The following is a 20,492-nucleotide window of genomic DNA, read 5'->3' as shown; positions in this document are numbered from 1 at the left end:
AGTGAAGTAAAACGCACATTGACAACCATAAAATTCTGGTCTGAAATGAGTGTGGAGGACCGCTGAAAGTAGGCAGACTTTTCAGCGTAATATGCTTCTGGGCTTAAACAACTTCAGAAAGTGGAGATTGCATAGTACAGTATCTACTAAAACTTTTTTAAACTCAGCAGTGTACAGCTTCAGTCTAGGCTTTAGTTCATTAAAAAAGCTTATACTTGCTGTGTTCCACTGAAACCAATTTTCTACTAATTCTAATTAAAACTAAAACATAAGACTTACAGACTCAGAGTTCAAACCGATTTGTAGCGGAGAGGGAATGGACACGGCAATGGATTTAAACTAGAGCAGGGGTAGATTTGGATTGGATATAAGGAAGAAGTTCTTTACTATGAGTGTGGTGAAACGCTGGAACAGGTTGCCCAGCGAGGGGGTGGAGGCCCCATCCCTGGAGACATTCAAGGTCAGGCTTGATAGGGCTCTGAGCAACCTGATCTAGTTAAAGCTGTCCCTGCTCACTGCAGGGGGGTCGGACTAGATGACTTTTAATGGTCCCTTCCAACCCAACGCATTCTACGATTCTATGAATCAGAGTCTTCTTATACCTGGTTCTGACTGTGAAATTTATGATGATTCAAGTTCAGGTATGAAATTATTCAGAATTCTGATATTTTTAGTGTATCTATCCTGATGCTCTTTAGCCTGCATGTCCAAACTAGACATCTAGAAAGGTTCATTACTGCATCACAGCATTTATACTTTTTTTTCCTCTCCTCCTAAAGAATTTTAAGGAGAAAAAGTATTGTAGCTTATTTTGGGATGTAAATGATGGACCCAGCTAGTCCTTAATTTACATGTATTTGTGTCTTTACTTGGAGCTCAGAATGGAGGCAGGAGAAGTATAGGGAACAGATGTATTGCCTGTTCTGACAGTGTTCTTATCACCTGTACGCCACAAACAATTATAGCTGTCACTTGGACTTTTCTAATTCGATGCAGAGAAAAATTTCAGAAAGGCATATGAGCATACCTTGTACTTTGGATTGATGTCTCGACCTGATTCCTTGCAGAACGACCTTACCGCTACCTCTGCATTAGCTCCCCATCTCTATTGTTCTCTTTGGAGATGATAAGATTATCTTCTAAAAATAATGCTCTGTTTACCTATTGTATCTTTTCATTATTTTTCCATCAACAAGGTCATATTTTGACTTTTGTACAGGAGCTTAAGGTCTGCCAGGTGTGAAACCATAGTCAGGATTATGATTGCCACTACATATTCTACACAGAAAAGGAGCAGCTAAAGGCAGTCTACTTATAACGTCTGGTGTGGCAATTTTAACTGGCTGTTGGTCGGGAGTTGCATATTTCTGTATTGTCCCACTTGACATGGATTTGGACCCATTGATTATGTCCAGGAGAGGGAAATAAGGAAAAGCAGCACAACTTCTCACTGAATTTGAGAAAGGTCACCTTGTTGTTAATGCCACCATTTGTTATCGTGAGGTGGTGGGTGCACAGCAAATGTGGAGGTAGTTGGTATCTCTTGACACTCTGCCTGCCTCCTGTACTCTTCATATAACAGCAGTCTACTATGTGATGCTTTGTGTAGATCTGCTCCTCTTAATTCTTCATTTGGATGCACAGACTGAACAAGGAGTTATGATCTGTCTAGGGGATACTATACTGTCGTCCTTTGCTAGAATGGGACAAAGCTGTTTTATCAGTGTTGTGAATGGAGATACTCCTTTAGTTTACATGTTGAAAGACCAGTGGAAAGAGGAGAGTATCAGTCATTATTTTGTTTTTAATTCTAAATATGCAGATTTTGATTTCTGCAGGATTGTTGCCGTGTGTTGGTATGGAGCTTGGCAAGAACTTGTGAGGTAGCAAGGTGTTTGCTGGATGTGGCTTGGCAGGTAGCATGTAGAGTTATTTCTCGTCTCTTAACCAAACAGTTCTGAAATAGGTGAGATACTCTAATAGACCTACATGTTTAATATTGTTCTGTATATCTTCCAGAGTAACTTTTGTGGTACATGTAAGCATTCACACACAAACAACATTGATGAGATCCACACAGTCTTCATACAACTTTAGATATCCTTAGGATGAGTCAAGTCGTTCAGTCTCTTATAATATGAGTTATTTGTAGTTTATAATGGGGCATTAGGGTCCTAGAAACCAATTCTCATTTTGACGGTGATTGTTACACCTACCTAGAAATAAATAGACCCATTAGAATGAAATCTCTTCCTCTGAGCAACCAAGGAACAAGAAAGAATTGATTCCTGAGTAGGGGGATAGGTCTTGTTGCAGAATTTGAGCTAGGTTGAGCTTAGTCTAGTGATGATTTCAGGTAGATTATTTAGGATGTAGGGATAGAAGAAATAAACTGTTCCTACAGTAATTGAGGGAATGCTGTTCTGTTCCTTCAGATCTTTTGAGGTTGTGCTTGTCTTTTTAGAATTGGAAGGGAGCTACAATGATTGTCTGGTCCGACTGCCTGGCAACTTTAGGGCTGACCAAAAGCTAAAGACTGTTCAAGGACATTGTCCAAATGCCTCTTAAACACTGACAGGCTCGGGGCATCGACCACCTCTCTAGGAAGTCTGCCACTGTTTGACCTCCCTCTTGGTAAAGAAATGCTTCCTAATATCCAATGTAAACCTCCTTGTGGTTTATCGCATCAAAATGAGGCAGTCACTTGGCTTCTTTTCAGCTTCCTTGAGTCATTTTTTTTTTTTCTTCTGCATAGCAGATGTTAAACTCCTCTGTTGGTGAATCCTACCATTGCTCTAGCAATAGAGAGGCAAAATAATTTATAAGATCTGTCTATATAAAGCTACAAAATGTAAACCTGTTCTCTGTAAATGGGCTATTGTTCTATGAGTATGTTTAAGGGACTGGAGTTTACTGCTTAGATGCCAGATAACTGTGTTTCCATCAAACTTTACTATTCTGTGTTTAATGACCTTAGCTAAAAGGGGATTCTTTTTATCTGACACACCATGGTGACAGTGGTAACATGATACTTTCAAAAATATGTGTAATAAATGCCACACATCTATGTGCATTATAGTAGATCACGAGGGAGATACCCCAATAAAGAGCAGCACAGTGAAGAATCCCAGGTGCTTCTACAGTGGCATTTCATCCTGTCAAGTCTCCTTGTGTAACCTTGTTTAACTTTCTGTTTCAGGAACAAGAAGATCCTAATAAGCTTGCTACCAGCTGGCCAGATTACTACATTGACCGCATCAATTCCATGGCAGCAGTAAGTTACCTTTCCTACAGAGGAAGATTTCCTACCATAGAGACATGTTTCTTTAGGAATAAGTCCTCAAAGGAGAAGAATGTTAAAAGTAATTTAAAATGGGACTTCTGAATGAAGATGAGTATGTGTATTAAGAGCCCTGCTCTAGCAGAAGAATAAATTAGAAAAAATCATTAACATTTCCAGATTTTATTTCTACAATACTGAGCACTAAAGGTAATCTGGAAAGAAAGTGCAAGAAAATATTTGATGAATCAGAAAAGCAACCATTTGAAAACTAGTTAAAGATTTGTTTTATTGTGTGGTTTCAAATTGATTTGTAACTAATCTAAAAAATAACACAGGGGTCATTAGTTTAGTAGAAGAAGTAAAGAAAAGGTAGTTATTTATTTAAGATAAAGTCTACTTACAAAAGAGCAAGATAAAGGAACATAAGACTGTAACACCTTAGACATCAGATACAAACCAGCAAGATACTGGAGGAAAACTTTTTTTTAGTTGTCCTTGTTCAATAGCCATATAATGTTTCTTCCTCTGAAGCATCTAGTAGAGCTGGTTACCAGCAGAAGCAGAACACTTGCATATAGTGTCCACTGATCTTCCTTGATATGGTGGATCTTACATTTTGAAATGTGATCCTTTTACTTATCTTATAGTCAAATTTTGCCTTCAGTTATTTCTGTAAAATATCTACTCAGCTTTTTGTGGCAGTTTTACAGAAGTGATGAAAGAATTCCATTTCTAGCATCTTAGGTAGCACACCTTGTTTGTTTCCTTATGCTTCTCTGATTTCTGAAGGCTGCTCTGCACCTATTGTATCATAGTTATGAGCTATAAAGTAATTTCCTAAAATTAATGCCTTAATGGATGCTAAATGTGTTAATACTGATGCATTTCTCATGGTGAAATATGTCTTGCTTCATAAAAAATATCAAGATCTACAAGTTATCATAACTCATTCTAAGAGGATAGAAGAAAATCTACTTTCTACTGTGAGTCATGAATAAGCATAATGATCGCTTTCCTTTATGCCAGATTTTCTTGGGGCAGAATAACAGAACAGAAAGAATACAAACTTCTTTTGAGAAAAGAGATTGAGCTCTTGTGACTGGCATGGCACTATGCTTTGATTTCCTGACTGAACAAATTTGCTCAATGAGAGCCAGTAAGGAAAAAATATGAAACCTTGCAATATCACTGAGCCAAATACTTCTGGTAGGATTTGATCCAAGGCCTCTTCAACCTACTGAAAGTTTTTCCATTTATTTCAGTGACTTTTGGATTAGTCTTTAAATGATCTTGGTGTAAACCTGGAGGGGATATGAACATGCCACTATTGTAAATCTAGAGCAGTTCCATGGAATGAGACTATATTTTGACCTATGTTTCTAATTTTAAACATGTTTTAAGAGCACCAATAAACAGCCCCGGTAATGTTGTTTGAGTCCCTCGGCACTGAATGATTGATAACGTTTTATTTGGCTTCAAGACTCAGGATTTACTCTTATACTTGAAGTGTTGAGAAGACACACTGGGGTTAAAACCTCTGCTTCTGATTTACTGCTTAGTTGCTTCACTTCTAGGCAGGTGAAATTCAGTTGACTTGATTTCACAGGAATTGTATCAGCGGAAAACTGGAGTAATACAGCTGAGAACCGGCTCCAACACACTTTAAGAGACATGTTCTATTCATTATTATTTAGAGCTCTGAGATTCTTAACTTCCAAATGGTTTTTTTGGGTCCCTTATAATTTCGGTCCTAAATTTAGTGGTGGGGTTTTTTTGAATTATTTTTTTAACTGCATCCAAGTGGAGTTGGCTCAGAAGTGGTGAAAGAAAAACATACTTTGTGTTGCTTCCTGACACTGTCTAGTCTATTTCAGTTTCCGTCTCTTGGGCACTATCAGCTGTTGCAATATTTTAATTAGAAATACTGCGAGAATTATTAGAGTTGAAATGGTAGCAATAATCACAGAAGTGTTAGTTTAAAATGCCTTAAGTCCTGAGTTTTTTTAAATAAAATGTAATCTTTGCATCAGAAGAATTTTTTACATGTGGCTTTCACATCTTTTTCTATATCCTTTTATTTAATTATGAAGTATTTTTTTAATATAGTAGCTTGGCAAAAAGTTCTTCCTACCCACTGATAAAATGGAAATGGCCCCTTTATCTTGCTGATATGATTAAGTATCTTTCTGTGGATTTCAACAGGCCAAGGCCCCTTTGCTCAAGAATCATTTTTTCAGAAGACCTGCTGCAGTGTTACCCGTCGTATCTGCCCCTCATAGATTAGGCTTGAGAGCAATATGGTGATTCCTGACATGTCTGACATTCCCTATTTGTAACCTTAGGCCACTATGTTAGGAAGCACTTTAGGTCACAGATTCCTAATCCAGTTCAAAAAGCCACCCATTTTAGGCACAGTTCTGTTCCCACAATTGTTTCTATCACTGTGACTTTTTAGATTTTAATAGTTTTTAAACCAAATTCTCAGAGGAGCATATCATAGTAAACCTGGATCTCTTTGCTAGTCTGTAGTGTGCAGTTCCTGTGAAGGGACTGTCCCATCCTTCAGGTAGCTTAACTGAAAAGATGGGGCCAAGTAGATTGTTGGTAGACAGTCTTCTAGACCAGTCCTTAAGAGAAAAGGACAGGTGTTAATGAGGTCTAATTTAGAAAGAGGAGTCTCCAAAGTTGCGCACTCTTCTGCTGTCTACATGCTGTGAGTGATACTGATGATACTGTGGCAGGTTGCACACCCATACTTAGAAACTATTTCCATTATCAAGGTCATTGCTGTCTTCTGCTAATGCATTGACAGACAAAGCTTATTTTCTTAAAAATGGAGCAGCTGCCCAGTTAATATCCCATATAAAGAAACCTCCCTATGCTCCTCCTGCCCTCCTCACCCCATGATACTGTCTGTTTGGCAGCACAAATAAACGCAGCCCTCACTTTACTGGGGAGGAAAACTTCTGACAGCACTGTCTTCCTTTTATGAGCTTGGTTATGTATGCATTTCTACAGAGAGAGTTTCAGGTAAGCAGTAGTTGCAGATCCAGCTTTTCTGGAGAGACGGCTCAGTCAAGAGTGTGAGAGAGGGGTCAAAATTGATAAATACAGCTGTAACCAAGCCCTTTTCCTTGACTGAGAAAGCATTTGTTCAGGGCAGAGCAGCTTCACAAGATGGAAAAAGTATGTATCTTTCAGCAGAATTTAGCAGGTGGATGATAGTTTTCCTCCATCTAGGTTAGGTGACATCTATGTTAATTTAAACTTATTTGCTTAAAAGTTGAGGGGTTTTAAACTGCATCTATTAATAGTTTATGATTCATAATTTACTCTCTTAGTTCAACCTTAATCCTAGTTAGAGATGCGGTGCACCTTGAATTTCAACAGACTTCTTTGAAGAAAAGTTTTAAGTACTGTTGGCCAGATATGTCATAGGAGTCATGCAATATAATATTTTTAATCAGATGTTTATTTCAATTTTACTTTTTAAATGAACTGGAAAAGATTTCAATAATGGTAACATTTTGTTACTTATGATTTTGGACGAGATCTAAAGAAGGAGCTTGGACTATAACGAGAAATCAGAACATCACTATTTACTCTGTTTGCTTCTTTCTTTTTTCATTTGTGTGAGACTGTTAAGTAAAACTAGGTACATGATACAGTGTATTGCTGATACTAGTTTACACCCCTTTTTTTGTTCTTTCTTTTTTTCCCTCTCTTTCTCTTAAATACAGTCATTGTGGTCCTGTATGTTCCTTCCCAGCAGTTTAGAGCAATGATTAACCATTAGGATAAGGTGTGGGAATTAATCTGCACTTTTAATAAAGCTAAAATATTTTATTTTAAATGGATCCAAATTTTCAAAATTAATTTCTTGGACTATCTGAAATTTTACACCTAAAATTCAATGTGAATGATTCTTTTTACAGATTTGTGAACTTTTTCAAATTTGCAAACGAATCAAATAGACGCTATACTTTCCTGGGTGATACACTTTCTCTGGAAAAATTTAAATATACAAAATGTGCTTGTAAGAAAGAGCTTTATATATAGCACTTTTTAGGGACCAGGTAAGGACCTGGCAGTATTTTGCTTCCTCTTCCTTGTATGTTTGTTTAACTGATAGTAACTAGCTGCATCCTGAACACAGCAGACATTAGTCCTCAAGTGCAGTTTGTAGTTCAGGAAAGCAATTCATCAGTCAGCCACATTAATGAAATCCAGCCTCAAGTAATGACAGTTCCCTCCCCTCTCTCTCCCAGGGACAGTTATGTTTTCTATAACTCTTGCCGAGAAAGCTATGTCATAATGCAAGCGCGTGACCAGTCTGTCTGTCGAGAGGGCATGAGGATTTGAGTTCCTGGCTGTGCACGGGAGTGAGAAATGAAGGGCTCTTGGCTGCCTGCAGCTTTAGAAAAGGGGTTTTCTATAATCACCCTCTGTTGTAAAGGCAGGATTATTTGTATTTGTTTCATTTGGAAATGGGCCTTTTTCGCTCTGAACGAAATACTGTTGAGCCACCTTCCTACCATCCATTTGCTTTCCCCCCACAATGGCTCAGAGGAGAAATTAAGCTGTTGGAGGAATGGGAGCCTTTCAAAGGAGCATTTATGGGCCAAAGGAAAGATGACCAGATGGGCTGTCACCCAAGAAAATACAAATCAAGCCCCAAATCACACCCGGGGATTCTGCCATTGACATTCCATAACGCCTGTTCAGGATTTCTGTTTATTTTTCAAAGAGGGGGATCATATATGGCTTGGCTTAAGCATTTCAATTTATGTTTCTGGCTGTCGGGGGATGCTGGCAAAAGATAAAACATCATCAGCTCATTTTCCATCAGTAGCGCTCTGTCATTCCATTAGAGCAGGAAATAGCTTGCTCTGTTACTGAGTGAATTTGACTTCAGCATGGATCAGAGAGAGGACCCCTAGAGTTAAACACATCTCCTTATGCCAGCTGTTCAGCATAAGACAGCAATGGCGTGTAGCCAAATGACCACCCTCAGGATCCGACATGTGTTGGCACCGCATGGTTTGCAAAAGCAAGCAACATGGGAGCACTGCCAGGGGAAGTGAGGTGTTGGGCTGGTAGTGGGGGGAGGGCTAAAGGAAGTTCCAGTGAGAGGAAGGTTTTCTTTGGTGCGTGCTAGACAGTAAAATAAAGACATAAATATTTTGCTGTAATGGGCCATAATTATAGCTACTGGATTTCCACCACAGAGAGGTATAATATCAGATCCCTGATAGGTGATACTAATTTAATTGGGTTATTCATCTGAGAAGAGGTTCAGAGCTGGTTTCCAGATACCACTGGGTGATATCCCTGAGAAGTCCTGCCACTAAGGGAATCATTTATCATCTCTGTTTTACAATTAAAGCAAGACGTAGCTAAGAAGACATAGCTATAGACTAAGAGTTTCCAGTATTGAATCTTGACTTTTCAAAAAGCCACACATTGAAGCTGTGAGCCTGAATGGTATCTGTTGCACTGAGGATGGGCTCTGAGGAATCTTGCTTCACATCACAAGGTTGCAGTTGTACTGAGTGTAGATCTGGAACCCTGATTTTCTGATATACCACCTTTTTAAATGGCATTATCTGACTTTGAGAATCTTATTTTTTGCGTATATTGTGCTCATCAACTCGCATCCTAATTTACAGTGACCCCCAGCATCTTCAGTTCCAGTTGGCTGCAAGCTCTAGTTATCTCAAGCTACATACTGGGGGGGAAATCTAATCTCAGTGTGCTTCAGTTTGCTTCTTAGCAAACAAGGGTGGGGGGGTTATGATGCTCCAGCTTTTTGCAATAAATGTTTCTAATTAGCAAGGGCAAAATATATAGGGAAAATCAGGTGATATACTTGGCAGGGGGAAGAAAAGTCAAACTTTCATGTACACAAACTGCAGTTCAGGGCACTTGCAGGCTGTTTAGTTACTTGAAGAAAAAGCTTTTATGCTTTGTAACCTGACACACATGTCTAGGGTTTTTTTCTTCTTTTTTTTTTTCCCCCCTCAAATCCCTCCAGCTGTGTCAGCCTAATGAAAGATATTGCCTCTCCCTGCAAACTTTGCCTCACATATCCATAGATCACCACAGCAGATCACTGTTCTGAATTAGGTATCATTTTCTGAGGGCATACTGGCAAGTATAATTTTGGGGGGGTAATGTGAGAACCCTAGTTTAGCCGGTGTGGCAAAGCGGCATGCTGCTGCCAGTCCACATGAGCAGCCTCATCTGGATTCAGTTTTGTAACTGAGGCGCTGCTTTCCTGGTGAGAGGTCGGCAGGCACCTCTGCATGGGTTGATGGGATAGTTGTTTCTCACAATTCCCAGCCTGTCTCTTAGCTTCCAGGCAGCCCGAGCCTTCCTGATTGTCATCATCTTTTCTGAACAGATGCAGACTCTTTATGCTTTCGATGAAGAAGAAACAGAAATGAAAAATAAAATAGTTGAAGACTTGAAGACAGCTCTGCGGACTCAGCCCATGAGGTAATGTTGTTCATCTTTCATCACGATTTACTGCCTCCCTATGGTCAGATGTGACATGGAAAAGAATGGCAAGGACAGAAACCTCATTGTCTCACCTCACACAAGCCTCTCTGATATTTCAGACAATCCACAGAGAGCCTTACAGTCCCTGGTCTGAACGTGCCTAGCTGGGAGGGCATACTAATGCTGAAGCATGTAGCTTTAGGAAAACAAAAGACAGTCTGCTGTGAAAAACTTGTGGCAGACGTGCACACAGGTAAAGACGGTGAAGATCAGATTTTAGACTTCATAGCCCCTGAACATCCTGTGTAATTTGATTGATGTTGGACAAAATCTCAGCCTCTACTCGGAACTTTGAATGGAAGCTTCCCCTTATCTTTGGCGATGTGAACTATTTGGTACAAAGCAGCTAATCCATCTGACATCACCTGGTTTGGCAGTCTTCCTGTTCTATGTGTAACTGTGGCGTAGAGAAATGTTAAGAGACTTTATTGTGTACTGTGTCTTTGAAGGTAAGGTCATCTTTGTTTTTCTGGGAACAAATCTCAGAACAATAGCAAACTCACTAGCATGGGCATTTTCCATTTAACACTTAGAAGAGCATTGTGCAGAAGCAATAAGTACAGTTGATATAATCTCAGGAAACACTCACTCAAAAAGTTTCTGAATATCTTTGTATTGTGTTGAAAAAAGGCCAAATATGTTTGCTTTCACACTATGCTGTGGCTATAGTTTCACAGAGCTGCAGTAATCCTCTTTTTTTTTTGGTGGAGGACACTTAGCTAAACCAATTAAATAAATAATAAATAAAACCTAAAAAATTATCGCAAACAAATTACATTGCAGTTACATTGTCTTGGAGTGAAGGTATTTCTGGGACTTCTTGCAGAGCTCAGTGCTGGTTGTGCTTCTCCCCTTCATGGCGTTTAAAAAGTTGACTTTGTGCAGCTTCTCACCTCACAGCAAGTGTGAGGTAGAACACATCAGCCTTTAAACAGGACAACCCAGCCTCCTTGTGGAGAGCAAGGCAATAGAGAGGAGAGAGAAACGTCTTTTGCTCAAAGCCTTGCAAGGTTTTCCTTCACAGACCTGTATTGCTCCTGCTGGATCCCCTTGACAACAGCCTGTTGCTTCATCTGTTTATAATAACCCTAACAAGCTTCAGTACAAGCACCTATGAGCTGCTCTATAAAGTGTTCTCTCCTAAATTACTGGCGATTGTTTTTTTTTTTAATAGTTAAGCCAAGCCAAATTTTGAGTTAAGTCCTATGTCTCAACTAATTTCCAGCGACTCAATTAGTTAGCTGCCAGATGGGCTACGTGCCAATGCCTGATCAACAGGCCAATTTCTTCTTGATGGAAAGGTTGCAGCAGAGAGGCCCTCGGCTCCATCGGATCCCTCTCATAAGCAGTGCAATTCCCAAACTTTCAAAACACTAGTCTTTCTCATTGAATTTGGACATCAAATCCTATTTTCCTTTCCACTTCTGTTCATCAGGCCTCTGAAGAAAATAGAGACCTAAATTCACACAGGATAAACTGTCTGGAATCCATTTGTGATGGTAGGGTACACTGGGACTCTGACAGCTTACCAGTAGGCTCCTCTGCTTGGATTCTCTGATCCTGATGAATCAAAAGGAGAAAAATGCATATGTTTGGCTCTGTGTTTTATTTTACTGTAGAACTATATCTCTTCTAGTAGAAAATGTAGAATGATAGTACTAATCTGTGCTTTTTTCCAAAACACAAGTTTTAACAGCAACAAAAACTATAGCAGACCTACCCAAACTCCAGTTCCTCAACTCTTTGGAGAAAAGGTGATACCTGATAGGCTAGTGGCCCCCTTTTGAGCAAGTGCATTTCGTTCTGGTATTTAAGTCCTGAAATAATAAAGCCAGGTTATGTCCCAGCATGCAGGAACAACCCCAACAAGGAGAACAAAAACCCCACATGTGCATCTTGTAAGAAAACACATTTTCTTATAGGTTTGTAAGAACTTATGACTATAAACAAGTGTGATGACAAACTGTTGGAGAGAAGCAGTGAGAGAATAGCTTAGCTTTGGGTATTTTAGTGCCCAAAAATGGAGGTTCACAAGTGCAGCAAAAGTGAAACCTTACAAGGGACTGGAAAAAAAATAACTTTTTGGAACCTTAAAAAAATACCTCCTTTAGTCTGAATCATCACTAACTCCCTTTGCTGTCTGCTATTCTCCTTTTGCTTAATGCAGATTTACCTCATGTTACTTCTATATGATTCAGCCGTGTTAGATTCAAGTCTATACTAAGGACGATCATTTATTATGCATCCAGCAAGCAAAGTGCATTATGCTGATTTTTCAGTGGCTCAGTAGTTGTCAGGATTATGCCTGCTCCCTGATTCCAGAACTGATGCTGCAGGTAAGTGGAGCCATGGCTGTTAAGAGAGTGGGAACATCCTGCTCTCTGCACACCCACGGCATATGATCTTTCTGTCTTTCCTGAGCTGGATCAAGACTCACAGGGAAGTTGTCCTCCCCTACACTTGGAAGCCATGGGTGAGTCATTACCTTCTAGGCCACAGCATCTGTGTTTGGATGAAAGGTTTGTTATTAGAGCTAGCTAACTCATTCTGATCAGCGCTCTCTAAAACTTGAAAGACTAAGAGGCATCGTGCCTGTTAAAGTGTGCTAAACTGGTCAAGTGAGAGTCTTGGGGTGAGGTTAGCCTTTAATGTGCTTGTTTAGCACCTATTAAAACACACCCTGTTTTATTTACACTTCAGTTTTTGAATGCGTTAGCCAGAATGCATTGGCAAATATGCTTAACTTTACACCTTCCAGTTTAGAACAAGACCCTACTTTGTAGCATACAGGATGTATAGGATGGCAGTCAGAGACACACGTTTATATTGCGAGGAAGAAGGTACTTTATTTGTATGAGCTGGGTTTACTTCTGTGCGTGCATGCGCACACACACACATCCCTGCTTACAGACACAAACACCAGACAGTATGAGGATTATGGCGCTCAGCCTGTCAGGTAAACTCTCACTCCTTTTTCTGTCCTGTACGGACGTTTACACACATACACACACCAAGAAAATCCTCATACAGAGACTGTTGGACCAGCAACTTCTACTGCCATTTCTTTTCCTCCCTCTTGCATAATTTCTGGCTTTTCCGGACTATTAATAGAGAACTAAGTGTTTTGGAAAAGGAAGGTGAAAATCATAATTTGATTCCTGCTTCTGATGTCAGCTGAAGTGGGAAGGTACTTAGTTTTGCTGCCTGCTGAGTTATGTAGCTTGCTGTTTGTTCTGTGAACTAAAGAAAGTGCAGGAAAAAATCCCGACATTGTTTTAAATTATGTCATTAATCAAGGCCTGTGACACAAACCACTTTCCTGCGCAGGCCTCCTTTTTGGAATGACCTCATCCAAACAGTCCTAGAAAAGTCGCTCTGCTAGTGAATTTAGTAAGGGATTATTCTTAAATGGGACAATGTGACTTTTGTGCATTTACCATTTTTTTCACACAGTCATCAGAGTGGTCTAAAAAACACGAAGGCTGTACTGCCTTGTATATACTGTCCTAAGACCAGTTCCATCTGAAAGTATATTTAAGGGACACTTTGCTGCAGTACTGGAACTGAAAAGAACAGCAAAACATCTGGTTGAGGTTTTTGGTTTTTGTTTGTGTTTTTTTTTCCCATCCCTTAAAACATGGAGGGAATAGCTAAGGTGGATGGATTCATGGAAATAAACTTTGGAAGCGGGGAGGAGAAGGAGAATTTAAACTAATCTAGCCATCTAGGCAAGGAGCAACTGTGCTCTTTAGGCCCAGGGTTAGAGAAATGCTCAGAAGTCATTGGCATCACATTGCTATCATGTTGGATTTGTGCTTGTTTTGATTCCAAATACATCCTTAGCAGCTACTCTTTTAGCTATGAATGCATTTATTTTGGTCTTCTTCAGCATGCTGGTAGCTAAATCCATTACAAGCTGAACTAAGTTTTAATCTTTCTATAATTAGTTTCAAAACCAAACTGCTTTTAGTTACTTCCTAATTCCTAGTGTAAAATGTTGATCCCACTCTCTAGCCTGGAGGCAGAGGGGCTTTTGCTCCTATGATATGTTAGGATAGACACGATGATGCATCCAAACAATGTGCAATCAAACCTGTGTGAAACTTTGTAGATTGTCTTATCAGCATTCAACTACACCTTGTTTGCATTTTTGGTGCACGCAGTTGCTGTGTGTGCTTGCCCTTACTGTGATAATTCATCTTGAAATTCAGTTTTGAGCAAAACCCAAACCTCAGACCAAAACTTTGAAAGCATCAGGCTTTGCCATGTTTCTGGTCAAACCGCTGGCCCAAATAAGCTGAAAGTTGGCAAATCTATCAGCATAGTGAGCATAAGTACGCCCTGAGAATTCCCATGTGGTGGTGGGTGTAACCACCAGAAGACCATACATGTGTCAAGTCCATACTGTCCAGGGGATATAGAAGTATAGCTCAGGTTTGTCTTGCTGGTGCAGGGTCATGAACGGAAAACAGTAAAATTCAGTCTTTCAGTATGATTGTTCCATTACTGATACATATTAGAAGCATCATCTCACTTATGGACAAAGAAGAGAAAGTACAGTAGGAACTATCCAACAGGGAGGAAGAGGGGCAGGGTAAAAAGTAACACAGACTTTTGATATTTTTAATTTTTTACACACAGATGACAATTGTTAACAACCTTTTTATTTGCTTGATATGTCTTTCCGCAGTATGCTGTTCAGAACACGAGCATGGGGGTTGGACTCGATGAAATCCTGAGGTCCTTTCCAACTCCTAACATTCTGTGATTCTGTGATATTGTTGGTGTACATTTTGGTAGACTGAAAATTCAAATGTAATTCACATGGGTTTGCATTCAGACATCCTAAAAATATGCGTCTACCTGAATGACCTCTTAGACGAGGCAGGAGGTAAACAAAGCAATGTAGAGAAATTATTTGCAGACCTTTTCATATCTTTGAATCCCACTTTTAAGCCTGAGTACTCTAAATGAAACATTGTTAGAATGATTGAACTAACTCATATAACTCCATCCTTTTCTATTACTTTGTCTAGGAGGCTGTCTGCATTGTGTAATTTGACCCATCTGTATTTTTTAACCCTGATTTTCAACAAAACCTTAAGCTTTTCCAAGGACTTTCTCCTATGTTGTTTTCATCCTCAGTTTCCATAATCTTAACCTGAAGAAACGCAAATTTTATAGTAGATACAGTAAAAACAGATCTCTGCTGACATCAGCAGTCAAAATAACCTGTCCTACTATAATTTCAGTCTTTAATGTAACATTTGGTTAATTCTGTATTTAATCTATGTTTTTGTTGTGCATTTTGCCACTCAAGGTTGATGGTGGACATGTTCCATCCTTAATATACCTCCTCAAACTAAAACCAAACAAACAAAAAAGCATGCAGTCAAGGCAGTTATAGGAGTTTTGCCTTCTACTGAAGAACATGTCCCCTTTAAATATGATATGTTCCCATACATATCTCTGATCACAGGAACAGAGTGTGAAGTCAGTACAACTTATAAACACAATGGTAATGAGTTTACTTCTGTAATTATACCCAGCTCCTGGAGATGAAAGCCTGTGTATGAGTAGCATAGCCTAAAAGTTTGATCTAAGTCTAAAAATGGCGTTCAAGATAATAAGAACTCATAATTAGGAGTATGGTGATGAGTCTGTATGAAAATGTACCTTTGGTGTATTAGCACTTAGGTAGAATGTAGCTATTTGAAAGAATCTGTTCGACTTTGAAAGTGCAGCAACTACTAGATTGGACCACAGCAGGTGTTTGGGGGTAACTGCAACAAAGAATGCAGAAACCCAGCAGTAAGGTCGTAAGGTAATGGAATATAATTACCCTGAAACTGTGTGCCACACCATTATTAGGTAGTCTGGTTTTTTTCTCATTGTTGTTTGCTTTGTTTTGTTTTTCTTAAATACCTGGGAATTATTCTGTGAGCTTTAGACTGAAATTTTTAAAGATGCCGGATTGAGTAATATGGTGTCTTTTGAATAAATTGCCCTTGGTCTTCTCTCCTTATTTTTTGCCTATTTTTTTTTCCCAGGTTTGTGACCAGGTTTATTGAGCTGGACGGCTTGAGCTGTTTGCTGAATTTCCTGAAGAGCATGGACTATGAGACTTCAGAGAGCCGCATACACACATCCGTTATAGGGTGTATCAAGGCACTGATGAACAACTCCCAAGGACGGGCTCACGTCCTGGCTCATCCAGAGAGTATCAACATCATCTCCCAGAGCTTACGGACTGAGAACATTAAGACTAAGATTGCTGTGCTGGAGATCCTAGGGGCTGTCTGCTTGGTACCGGATGGTCACAAGAAAGTCTTGCAAGCCATGCTTCACTATCAAGTCTATGCTGCAGAAAGGACAAGGTTCCAGGTACAAGGATGATACTTTGCCAGAAATTTCCAGCATGATGAATCTATGCAGGAAGTGATTTTTATAGTGCATGTAAACTTGCTACGTAGTAAAAAGGCAATATTTCTCATTTTGTTTTAGGAAGGGCACTTCCTTAAATAGATTATCAGCAAATTTTTTTTTTTTCTTCTCAAGACTTGGTTGCTTGTCATTAGTGCTAATTTAAAACCTCGTGTATTTTTCCTAAAAATGAAGGTTTGCTATGTTAAATGAAAGCTGCTAATCTGTTCCTACTCTATACCCGCTCGGTCCCCATGTGTTGCCAGATCTAGTTGAGAGGCGTCCCTGCTCATGACAGGGAGGTTGGATTAAATGATCTCTAAGGTCCCTTCCAGTCTAGGCCATTCTATGATTCTGTGTTTCTATGACTAAGTGTGGTAGTGATTTGTTCTGCCCTGGAAGCCAAAGCCGTGGAATTCCAGGAGCCTCCATCCTGATTTTAATGCCCTTAACTTAGTAATAAGAGAGTAATGGATTAAATAATGGAGGCAATGGATTAAATAATGTACCGTGGAGGCACTTCATTTGGCACTTAGGAATCACCTTGTGAATTGTCACCACTTAGCAATTGTTGGCTCAGAAAACTCAGTCTCAGAGATGTTGAGGTAGATCAGTAGATCATTGACAGGCTTCTGTTGTGGATACTACTGGCTGCTATTTTAACATTTCCCTTACTAGTGAACTGAGCACCTTTACAAAAAGATGTAACAGAATCTGCTGCTGTGTGTGAAATTGCACCTCCTAAACTTCAGGATAACGTCACCTATTTACTATGCTTTCTAAGGTGAAATAAGGGTGGTATTGGGCAAATGGCCCCTGGATAGTGATTTCTGTTAGCCTTTGTCTCCTGCCTCCTCCTCAGCTAGTACATCAGTGGATTTTGGGCTACAATGAGCTTACAAACATAAAAGTGAATGAGGAAATAGTCTGTGCTTCTGAACAGCAGCTGCCAATGTTTGTTGTCAGAACTAAATGCACTGTGGGATTTAGGGACTGTGACTCAGATTTCAGACTGAGGTACAGGAGATCTTGGCTTTGTATTAACCTATATGTGGCATTGGCAGGTCCACCCCTCTGTGTGCACTGCCTCGTTTGCGTTTCTTGTCTGTTCAAACGTGGTGCATGTCTTCAATATGCAGGTGTGAGACCTGCGATGTACGTCTCCAGAATGGGGGGGAGCCTTTTGCTCGTTGAAAGCTCTTGAGGCTGTTTCACTAGAGAAACTAGTAACTACAGTGAAAGTTGGAAGGTCAAAAGATTACAGCTTCCATCATAAGATTATGTTGTCATTCTTTAGTACAAGAGTAGGGTAGGAGTGAATGATGCAGAAGCAGAAATGTAAGCCATGTACGGCATTATGATGTGCCGATTAATGTGGACTGCCTGTGGAAGAGAGAAGGGAAAACTTAAAAATTAGCTTGTTCTATAGTAATTTACTGAAATAAATAATCCTTCCAGAATTAATCTGACATTTTTGAATATCTGGAAGACAAATGGGGAAAACTTTAGATGATCAACAAAAAGCAGTTTAACTCATGGCCCTGATACTTGTGGTCATGTGCTAGTTTACCCTTACCTGATCAAGTGACTCTTATGAGTCCTTATGGGAGATAGATATTGGGTTTACACAATGTCTTCTGCTTGGGCCCTCTCCTTTTTCCTGTTGGTTTAAAATTTACTGAATAATTGAGACAAGTCATTGCTGGGCAAAGTGGGGTAGCACAGAACTCGTACAGCTGAGCTTTTGAGGAATCTGGTGTAATGATTTGCAGATGCTTGCCAACTCTCACATTCATGAAAGAGTACTTTGCATAAATACTTACTTTTGTCAAAATGCTTTTCCATTGGGGAAAAAAAATGAAAGATAAATGGATACTCTCTCTTTTCTTCTTTCTTAAACAAAACAAAAGTCCCCTAGCCAAACCCCAAAATGATTTAGCAGAAGGGATGCATTCTTGTTTGCAATTTCTAACACTTGTGTCTAGATGCTGGGATGGGATTTTCCACTACACTCAGCAATAGCTTGGGCTTAATTTTGAGGAGGTAAGAGTTCATCCAACGACATTCCTCATCCATCTTCAGTATTTTCTTCTAACAGAGAGACTGGGAATTTTTTATATGCTGATGAAGGAAATGTGGTCATGATCTTTCTTACATTTTAGCAGAAGATTCTTTGATACTCTAGAACTTGACAGTTAAGAGAGTATTATATCTCTTTGCAACTGACTCTCCCACACTTGTGCCTTAAAATGATCTTGCAGCTCATTATCAAGAGAAGCATCCATTCTAACTTGACTATAGGAGGCATTCTAAGACAAGAATGATCTGACAACACTTATCCTATACCTTTACTATAAACTTCAAAGATGTGATGTACAATGTACAATGAAAGCCAGTCTTTATCCTAGTCCTGAGCGTAATCTTTGTAACATAGACTTTGCAAGTATCTGAAGACATTCTTTAAGTTTCTAACTGAACTCTTTTGGGGATGTGCTTCCTTTATCCTGAGCAACTAGCAGCATCACTCAGTGTATTGAAGTGGCCAAACAATTTAGACGTCGCAGCTTTAGGCTGACTTTGACTGGCCACACCTAATCACGATTATGTTGAAAATGATCCCCACAACTGGAGATCTGACAGAACCAAGAAACGGGAATTCTTTCTATGAAAAGTAATAAAAAATGAACTGAACTGTAGGAACAGGAGAAGCATACTTTGAATGGGCAGAGTGGGAATTTATTCCTTTGATTCTACAGTTCATTATTGCAGACTGAGTCTAGTGGGGGGAAAAAAAGAAAGATGGGAACTGTAAAGGCACCACTCCATCTTTCTCTAGATCTCATTCTATAAGACAATGGCCAAATTAGAGACATAATACCTAAGAGGAGAATATTTTCAGATTCTCAGTTTTGGAAATCAAACTCAGTTCTTGTGAAGTAAAAAGCGTACAGCTTTCTGGAAACTGTACTGAGCTCATTTTTTTGGAAAGTCCAATAGCTAACTTATATTGACGCTGACCTCTGACAACATCCATGTAATTGTTGCTTTTCTTTCATGCTGCCCTTCTGCCTGGAATAACTCTCCCTTCAATGTCCAACAGGCACTCTGCAGTTCTTTGTTTAAGATATTCCTTGAAAACTGTCCTCTTCAGAGTAGTATTCCGTCTTTACTCAAATACCACAGTAATAAAAAGGCATGCTTTCAGTCTACTTCCTGAGGCAGTCTGGAAAACCTCTGTCTTTTCTTTATCCAGTTTTTGTTTGAAATATGCTTCTTTGCCTACAAATTCTACTCTGTCCCTTAAAGAAGAGAGATAAAAGCAAACACTGGAAAGTAAAAGACAGTAAACCCTCAAAACAGAAATGTGGAATTAGGAAGATGAGCCCTTGGTGTCCTTGCTGGGATTCTTTTCCATCTAATATATTCAAAATTAGTACTAGTGCAATTCTATCACTGGCTCACTGTGTGACTCTAAAACAGTATTTGTCATGAATTTCTTATGTGCTTTTCATGTGAAGATCGAGGTTTCTTAAATGCTATGAGAAGTGAGAAAGAAGAGTCTTTGATTTCAGTGCCATTCATGACTGCATTATCCTATTTATGACTCGTTTCCTTTGTGAAAGAGGCACAGTTTTGCTCTTCCCTAAGCTGTTGCCTTACTGACTGTGGTTACGCTTACAGTTTCCTCTCCTTTTTCCTATGGAGTCAATGCTTTGTGTCATAATGTTGTCACATGCTGTACTTTTTTAACATGCCATGTCTTGAGTCACATTAATGTTTTGCAAAGTCATAATACTGTACTGCCCCAGAAAAGTATATTAGGATATTCCAGTGCCTTTTCAGCCTAATTTGCTATTTGAAACACCCACCCAGCTGGGGAACCCTGTGGGAAGAAAGAAATTTGCTTTTAATCCTGAGAGAACCTAGGTGTTAGCTACTGTCTGAAAAGAGCTGATGTCACTTTCTGATGAAAATATTAACTAGGCTACTTTGGGCAGAACATGTGTTTTCCTCCTTAGTGCTGCTAGAAATCGTGAAGCTTGCAGTGAAGGAATAAAGAAAGCTTAATATTGTCAGTTGGAAAGGTCGAGATTAGGAGCGTGCCTTCTAGAGTCCCCTTGCCTGAGTTGTGTTAAACACTGTCAGTACAGACAATAATCAGTAGGGAGAAATCCAATCAACTTGGAATTGTAATAGAGGAGATAACAAGGAACAAATTAAAATC

At 39.4% G+C, this 20,492-nt stretch overlaps 1 protein-coding gene across 3 annotated transcripts in view; it reads left to right on the top strand.

Annotated features, from left to right (window-relative positions):
• The window catches only part of LOC104280632 (disheveled-associated activator of morphogenesis 2-like), a 115,393-nt gene that overhangs the window by 38,345 nt on the left and 56,556 nt on the right, over nt 1–20,492 (top strand). For all 3 annotated transcript variants that reach the window (XM_009878340.1, XM_009878339.1, XM_009878342.1), the window contains exons 3-5: nt 3,200–3,274; nt 9,687–9,781; nt 15,895–16,228. In XM_009878340.1, the coding sequence (XP_009876642.1) occupies nt 3,200–3,274; nt 9,687–9,781; nt 15,895–16,228 (504 nt within the window). The remainder of the gene's footprint in view (nt 1–3,199; nt 3,275–9,686; nt 9,782–15,894; nt 16,229–20,492) is intronic.

Source organism: Apaloderma vittatum, unplaced genomic scaffold (genome assembly GCF_000703405.1).
Source record: "Apaloderma vittatum isolate BGI_N311 unplaced genomic scaffold, ASM70340v1 scaffold3381, whole genome shotgun sequence".
Taxonomy (NCBI): domain Eukaryota; kingdom Metazoa; phylum Chordata; class Aves; order Trogoniformes; family Trogonidae; genus Apaloderma; species Apaloderma vittatum.
Note: the sequence above shows the minus strand (reverse complement) of the source record. Positions and strands in the feature narration are given on the sequence as shown.